The sequence below is a fragment of the Anastrepha obliqua genome, chromosome 2, assembly GCF_027943255.1.
Source record: "Anastrepha obliqua isolate idAnaObli1 chromosome 2, idAnaObli1_1.0, whole genome shotgun sequence".
Taxonomy (NCBI): domain Eukaryota; kingdom Metazoa; phylum Arthropoda; class Insecta; order Diptera; family Tephritidae; genus Anastrepha; species Anastrepha obliqua.
Genome location: NC_072893.1, coordinates 121,837,314 through 121,846,013, shown reverse-complemented (window position 1 = coordinate 121,846,013; position 8,700 = coordinate 121,837,314). Strand labels below are relative to the sequence as shown.

At 40.0% G+C, this 8,700-nt stretch overlaps 1 protein-coding gene across 1 annotated transcript; it reads left to right on the top strand.

Moving 5' to 3' along the window:
- Positions 1-7,885: 7,885 nt before the first annotated feature.
- On the top strand, positions 7,886-8,700 carry LOC129237311 (uncharacterized). The gene is made up of 2 exons (XM_054871974.1): positions 7,886-8,099; positions 8,221-8,700. The coding sequence occupies exons 1-2, from the start codon at positions 8,040-8,042 to the stop codon at positions 8,524-8,526; spliced, it is 366 nt and encodes a 121-aa protein (XP_054727949.1). The 5' UTR covers positions 7,886-8,039; the 3' UTR covers positions 8,527-8,700.

Here is an 8,700-nt window from a genome sequence, read left to right as displayed (position 1 = left end):
TTATTTTTATACGCAGTTGTGCATATCAGAGTGTATAGGATTTAGATGGACGAAATTAGTTGTAAATCACGTCCATTTTTTTATGACAAATAAAAGAAAAAATGGTATCATTCAGTAGCTAAAAATTCTAAAACATTTAACAAACTTCGGTAGCTAAAGAGAGTTTGTAGTTCTATAAAGTAATTGCTAAAAAACTTGAAAATCTAGATTTCTTAGCTCAATTTAAAAAAATACATCCGAACTCAAAAACCATTTAAGTAATCATAAGATAAGTGTGCATAATTTACAGATTCGTCAGTATATGCAGTGATCAATATTATTGAAGATTTAACTGTCATTGCTTTCCAATATGTAAGATTTTAATTTAGTCTCAAATGAAATATTTTCAGAGGCCTTAATCTTCTTTACATCTAGCAATTAAAAAACAGTATTACGCGAACTTTTGAAATGTTTTATTGCATGTCTATTGTTGTTTATTATCTTAATTCATTATTATACTAGAAAGTGTAATATGTATTTAATTTAGTTGTTGAAGAAAAATCTACCAAAAAACCAAATTTGTTAGAAATTTTTGAAGTTAAAAGTTGTCATCCCTGGTAAGAATTTATGAATAATTGCTCTCTCATTCAGGATACAAACACAGACACAACTCGCTCAATTTTTCTGTTTCTTCCCTGTGCTTTGTTATCCCCCTCACCTTGCTGAGTTTGCCCATCACTAATCTAGACCATAAAGTCAATGAAGAGAAGCTCGCACAGAAATAGAAACCAACCTCACTCAGCATCTCAGTATCTAAATTGTTCCTAAGATTGCGAAGATTCGCGCAAATACCAAACAACTACTCGAATGCCATTCCTATTGCACTATCCAAGCATTGCAGCGTCAATAGAAGCCGCTTTCAGCCGTTGACATCAATGAATAGGTGGTCCCGTGGGAACTATAGCCGCCGCTAGAACTGCTATATATCTGAGATGATTTCTGGCGTGACTATTGTTCAGTATCTCGCGCGTGGAGAAGATCCACGCAATAGCAAGCGCATTTTTGCTTGTCGCATGCACAATTCTGCCCGACTATCAAGACATCGGCTCCGATGAACTGAGTGGGAAGGTAAAGACTTTAATAAGGTGGATAAAGACCATAAACTGTGCTTGACGAACTTTACTGGTATGAGAAAGGGGAGCCCTGATGCTGATCTTGCTCTTCAGATTTCAAACAGATTATTTTTATACCTGTGAATAGCTACAAAAAACACAGTCCTTTACATCAATGTAAGGCTTGGCCATCACTAAAATTTTTAGTCTTTATTTTTTATTGAAGGTTCCATAGCCTACTGAAATATAATTTTTTGACAAACTCCCAAGCCTTCGTGAAAATTTTTGAGTTGAAGTTAGCTTGGTGGAAAGCTCGTCCGAAGGGGAGGATGAGAAGGACTGCATGTATTTGCATCACCTCAGCAGGTAGGTAGGGCAACCCAGTGGTGCCGTGAATTTCGTTTTGCACTTACTACTCATTGACTTTTACGTTATTTCCATCACAGCTCAAAGTGCAATCAGGTTAACGGAAGTTGGGCTGTGGAGACAATCTCTCAAGGGACATGGTAGCATTTTTGAGGATTTACGGTGTTACTTCTCAGAACTTCGAACAAATCTCTCTATCCGCAAACTGGAGTTTGAGAGTCGTGCTTGGGCAATCTTTCCAAATAGGCAGAATTGGAACGAGGGGAAAATTTGTACCGAAGCTTAATCATACTGCTCGTGTTTTTCAGGCAGAAGTCTTTGCGATCCTGCAGGTATGCAAAATGCTTAGGGAACGCGAAAGCGAGCAAGATATTAACATTTTCTCTGACAGTCAAGCCGCGATCAAGGCTTCTTGCAACGCCATGGTGCAGAACGAAACTAGTTAACTCCTGTAAGGAGGAGATCAAATCTCTTGGTTGTGCAGGTAACATTTCTCTTATCTGGATTCCAAGATGGAGGAACATAGAGGGAAATGAAATTGCTGATGAGCTTGCCAGGAAAGGGACTGAATTGGCCTCAGAGACCTCCTACCCGGTCATCGGCATCCTTCTGATAGTTGTTAAAGGATAATCGCACAAATTATTTCTCAGTAAAGCGCAGAAAAGATGGAGCTCCATTTCTTCACGAGCTATTTCAAAAACCCTTTGGCCCCAATGCGATATACGAAGGACTCAGAAAGTCCTTTGGACTTCTCGCCATTCAATTTCCAAACTCGCAGCTGTCACAGCTGTCACTGGACGATCGGCACACACGCGGAAAAGCTAGGGTTACCATATAACCCCATTGCAGAAACTGTGGGGACCTTTCAGAGAAGGCGACTGTTGAGCATTTTCTCTGTAAATGTCCGGGTTTGGCGGCTAGACGATTATGGCCACTGGGTGCTCCTTTCTTCGACAGCCTGGGGCAGTGCGCCAACTTAAGTCCCATCAATCTTCTCCATTATATCAACAGCTCTGGTTGGCTGTAGACATCTGCCCCTTGGAGGTCTCATAATGGTATAAAAACGGCGCTTTAGTGCAATTGGGAAGTGCCAGACTGGCACTTCAACCGTTTCACCTACCTACCTACCTAAGTTTAGCTAATCAACCTTTCTGTTTTGCATGTGCGCAGAGACTTGTGTTGCTCTGTTCTCACCTCGGCCAATTAACTAGGCGTGAGAAGAAGCAAATAAAGAGCTGAATAAGTGAAGCTATATAATTAATAACACTTGCTAAGGCCCCCCTTCCGCCAGCAACAGATTTAAAATATCTTATCGTATTAACTCGTATCTTGAAGCAGGCTGGGCATACGAAATGGTCGCCATGAAATGGAGCATCTTACAATCGATCGAAAAGGGTCACGAATTTGGACATTTCCTTATAAAAATGTACTACAACAAAAAAAAACAACTAACGAAGGTACGATTGTTTGCTTATTCTCCCTTTCAGGAGCAGACCTCTTTCAGTAAGACCATTCGATTACACACACATTTGGGTATGGAGATATATGTGTAGTTTTTTTAAATTTCTCCACACAAACCTGCCCTTTAATAAGCATAATAATTCTTCGTTTTCGGACATCGTTCGTACTTTTTTCCATTTTTATCAATACATTTTTGTTTTTGCTGTGAAAAACAGAGTTTATAAAATTTATGTACTGCAACATTGGCACGAAATTGAAATGAGGTTAAAAGGGTCGGTCAGCGCGTTTCGCCTGCCAAACAATGCTAAGTTGATTTTCTATGTACGAGTACACAGCGGAGTGAGAGCAAGTGGAGTGAGCAACAGCGTGCGTATGTATGCGTCTACATGGATTGTACATTGAAACAGCGGGTGCCGGATGGTCGTAAACTCCATACGAAACGGATATTAAAAAGAAATAGTGAAAACGGAAATTATTGGTATTAAGTGTTATCTGATGGATTGCCGGACTAGACGCTAGCAGGCATGAAATTTTAATAAAGCATATGCGTAGCGCTGCACGCTGTCAAATAAAGGTTGCGATTGAAAGGATAGTGAGGAGCATTTAAGTTGTAGTTGTGATATTTAAGCCAGATTAGAATAAAGGAAAAACTCTTAAAGTGCACACTTCGGTGGCTGTAGTGGCTCAATGAGTTCCATGTATCATACAATTCCATATTTTTTTTTATTTTTTGGTGGGTGAGGTAGGGTTCAAAATGCCTTCGCACTTACAGTAACCGCCGTTCACGTGCGTCGCGTGGTGTGGCCACTAAAACGATCCCTCCTCTCCTTTTGGGGGGACACCCTTCCCTGAACTGCTTTTACATTACTTAGGGAGGGCACAGAACGGCATCCATAAAGAACCAATTCTATTCACCCACGTCTGGGTCCACCATATTTGTAGCCAGCTTTCATGCTATAGGTTTGTCTCCTTGTGTCTCTATCTGTGAGGCTTCGCTTTGTTGCACTGTGTCGAGGTCAATCTTTTTTTTCGTAATACGTTCTCGATGTATTTCTTTACCACGTTCCGCAAGCATTTTGCTGATTATGTTGCTCGGTGCGATGTCGCCAATCTGCTGCCTCAGAGCATTTCTTTCCGCGAGCCATCTATTACAACTAAAAAACGGGTGTTCAGCGTCAACGCTCAGCGCTTCGCAGTATATGCACTTGGAATCGGTTATGTTGCCCACGCGGTATAGGTATCTCCGAAAGTATCAGTGGCCCGAGAGGAACTGAGTTAAGAAGTAATTCACTTCCCCGAAGTTTCTTTGAACCCATTTGTCAATTGATGGAATAAGTTTCGCCGTCCATCTGCCACTCGGTTCAATGTCTCATCGGCTTTGCCACCGCAACATGGTTTGGCATCTCCGTTTTGAGAAGCTAGTGATGACGTGTTTCTTCTTGGAGTCCCACGCATCCATTCGTTCCCGGATCATGAGGTTGACGGGTGTCTGCCCGCTGATCACGAAAATTGCTGCGCCTGAGACAATGCGGTAGGCTGAGGCAACTCTGAGTGCCGCTGTTAGTTGCACAGCCTCCGGTACTTTGCGCTTGGCTTTGCAGTTTAGCACAATTTCCCATACTTCGCTACCGTACAGCAGAATTGAGCTTGTGGCCGCCATAATTAGCGTCTTTTGCGTTGTCCGACCGATGTTTGCCATTAATCTACTTAGCATACCCGCGGCATGATCGCCGCATGCCGTATCTGGCCCCAGAAAGTAAGCCTGCAGTCAAGTTGAATACCTGTTTCACTATTTTTTGGGTCACTAAGAAAGTGTCGTCTATTTACATGCTGACCTCGAGTGGCATGTGACCTCGTGTTATTAAGATGACTTCGGATTTATGTTTGGCGAGGTCCAGGCCGTGATCCTCAAGCCATATTTGCGTCCTTACCATGACTTGGTTTAGCTTCCTTCTAGTGTCCTCAGTTCCATACTTTACATTCATATCACACCATACTGAGTTTATGGTCCTGGGCGGAATACTTGACCATAGGTTTACCTTCAGAGAGCACATATCATACCCGAGCAGCAAAGTAGCAGAGGCAGTAACATCGTTAACGCGCATAATGATGAACACCAGAGGCCCTAACACCTAGACTAAGCAAAACTGCAGGCGAAAGCAACAAATTGCAACTCATATGTGAAGTGTATGAAATCAGGGTACCGATTGAGTGCCATCAGAGTGTGCTGCGCGTTTCGCACGGTATCAATCTAATTGCAAAAGAGTATGCTAAAGTTTACAAAAACAAAGTTACTTCAGAACGGCAGACAATACGCAAGGAAGCAAGAGAGCGTAGCTTGCCTTCATGGCAGGAAAATGGCCAAATGTTTGACGTGATAACGTCTTCTAATTCGATTTAAGAGGCTGCACGCACCAAAAAATGCGTCGTTACCTTGCTCATGCGTCGTTACCTTGCTTGAACAGCATGTTATGTTATGTTATGTTATGTCATGTTATGTTATGTTATGTTATGTTATGTTATGTTATGTTATGTTATGTTATGTTATGTTATGTTATGTTATGTTATGTTATGTTATGTTATGTTATGTTATGTTATGTTATGTTATGTTATGTTATGTTATGTTATGTTATGTTATGTTATGTTATGTTATGTTATGTTATGTTATGTTATGTTATGTTATGTTATGTTATGTTATGTTATGTTATGTTATGTTATGTTATGTTATGTTATGTTATGTTATGTTATGTTATGTTATGTTATGTTATGTTATGTTATGTTATGTTATGTTATGTTATGTTATGTTATGTTATGTTATGTTATGTTATGTTATGTTATGTTATGTTATGTTATGTTATGTTATGTTATGTTATGTTATGTTATGTTATGTTATGTTATGTTATGTTATGTTATGTTAAAGTATATTATGTTATGTTAACGTTAACTCATTCTCTATATCCATACAAAATATCTGTCAAACAAATAAAATTAAAATTTTCTTTTGAAAAACGCAACCATTCAATCAGTATTTTCTTATGACGTTATCACGTTAAACTATCGTCAGTAAACCGACTTTACAGACAACCTCTTTTTAACCGTAAACATGGACAGTTAGACTACTATCTGACCCAAATACTGACAGGACATGGGTGCTTTAAATCCTGTTTATATAGGTTTAAGCACAAAGACGACCCGTACTGTTCATATTGTGCACCAGCTGCAAAAGACGCAGAACATGTTTTGTTAGTCTGTCCTCGATTTGCGTTGAAAAGGGAGGCGTTAACCTGTCAACCTAGTGGATATTATGATTGAGTCAGAAGAACATTGGTCCGCTGTATGTAATATGACAAAAATAGTAATCTTCAAACTGCGTCCCGCTGAACAACAGTGCAGATCCTCATGAAATGGCAATAGGCCGCTCTCCCGCCCGTAGAGTTTTACTTGACGGACGACGTGGCTCTGAATAACAGCGCAAGTCCCTAAGAATTGGCAATAGGCCGCTCCTCTTCCCGTTAAGTGATACTTGACGGTTGACGTTGCTGCACAACATAGCGCAACTTTTCAAGAATTGGCAATAGCCCGCTCCCCCTCCCGCGAAGTCATGCTTAACGGTTGTCCCGCGGTGGGAGCTGAGGTGGGTTTTTAGTGGGTGAGCCGAAAGGCAAGTCTCATACTTTTCGACTTTCAGCAAACAAAATACCGAGTTTTTGGCAAATCTAAAGAACACTTCCAACAACTCTATGCCCAGACTGTCGAGGGCTTCTGGCTCTGGAACTGGCCTCTTAGAGTTCTTGAAGGATTTTATTATTGCATGAAGTTTGCCTCTAATTCATCTCTAAGGTTCCTGTAGGTATCTGATTTTGGCGGGATTCCGAAACTGGCGATCTTATGGTCAGTGTTTCGGTGCCACATTAGCATTCCGCTTGGTTCGTTGGGTGTTGGCCAAGAACTTTAACATAGGCGGTAAAGTTTACCGCGGAAAGAAGTTCTAATGGACTAATGAGGGTTATTTTCTTTATAAAAATTTGCAAAACCCCTCTAGCCGACGCTCCCGTAAAATTCAATTTTCTATGTTTATATTTTCGAAAATGTTTTTCAATACTAAACTAAAGCAAAAAATACTGCAGATTTACAAACAACCTTCCACTGAACGTGGCTGCATGGGAACTTCGGTACTTAGTTCAGGTGTCTGGCAACAGACATGTCGCTAAATTTTCGCTAAATTACACAACTTTAACAATAAATTACTTAAAAGCTTTAAACCTCTGGAGGGTGTGTTTTTCAGTTTTAAGATGGGGATGCACCCCTCTATGCTCCCCTTACAACCTTTTTTTTCAAAGCATGTTGCATTATACTAAATTTTTCCCGAACTTTCCGAGACTGTTCTTTGAAACTTTATAAATATCGTCTAGTAAGCCAGTGTCTTATGTCCGCTCTCTTGATTGCTTGAAAGCACTGTTTGATTTCCATGATGAATAGGGAAGAATGACGTCAATATTCTGGGTGAAAATGCACAGACTGGAAAACAAACTAAAATTATCAAAGCTTCTGCCAATGGGAGTTTCACAAAAACATACCAATTGGCTGTCAAACATGCAATATGGCAGCCCATGGCTTCACAGATGTTGGCAATATATGACTTAAGTTATTTGATGGCATTAATTGCCAAGTTCATTCAATCAAAAATTTGGTGTCGAGATGCGTACTAATTGTATAAAAGAGAGTTCTATATATTTAGCTCCAGTTTAACTAAACTTTGATTTAACGAATAGCTGCAATGCGTCATTGGTCTAAAACTCGCCAATAACTGAGTACATCCGCAACCAAATTGGCAACCTCCAGCGACATCTGTCAGACAGTAGCAAATTGACTGGTTAGCAAATACAGACCGGCGACAGAGAACATTAAATACATTAACGTTCTCTGCGGCGACTGCTTAAAATGCATTGGCAGCATTGTGTCAAAACAGCTGATTAGTATAAATAGCTTTAGATGAGTTTAAATTTTCATAAATTGCTTCGCTATTCATTTGCTGTTTTTCTGTATTTTTTCTATCATTCTTGACTGTATTCACAAAACATTAATTAGCTTTAGGCTATTCGGGTACACGAAACCGCAAATATGTCCACGAACTCCAGCCGTATGTCGGAAAATTCCAGCAATATGTCCCTCGAAGATTGGGTATGTAGTTTTGCCTACACTGCTACATTTATTGATTTATTTCTTACTTATTTCTACTGCGCTCTGTGCTACCTGAGTGTAACTGTATTTATATTTATTCCTACAATACCGTTCACTGCAGACCGATCACATCAACACTCGACTGGATGTTATATACAAAGACCTCTGCGACTTCGAACAAAGCATCAATGCACAAAACGAGACCGGCGATACGGAAGAGGTAAAACTAATGGAATTACTAGAGGCTGTTAATGATATTCGACGCACTGCACGCAGTATACGACCCAAAACGAACATTTTAGTTGATAAACAGGCGCAACTGCGTGAACAAATGGAAATGTTGCAACGTTCAGTGGAGATATTGCACTTGGAGAATCGTACGCGTGCAGTGGAAATTGAGCCTTTAGCGGATGAAGCTATGGAATGAGGCATGGCTATTTGGTTTTTTGTCATCCCGTTTATTTATATATTAAACATGCACAACAACATACGCTTAAACATTTCCACTCATATAAACGGCGCAAGCACGTGAAGAACGAATGCATTTAACGGCTTTTTATAGTTTAAATGGAAAATTAAATTTTAATTAATATTTTATAAA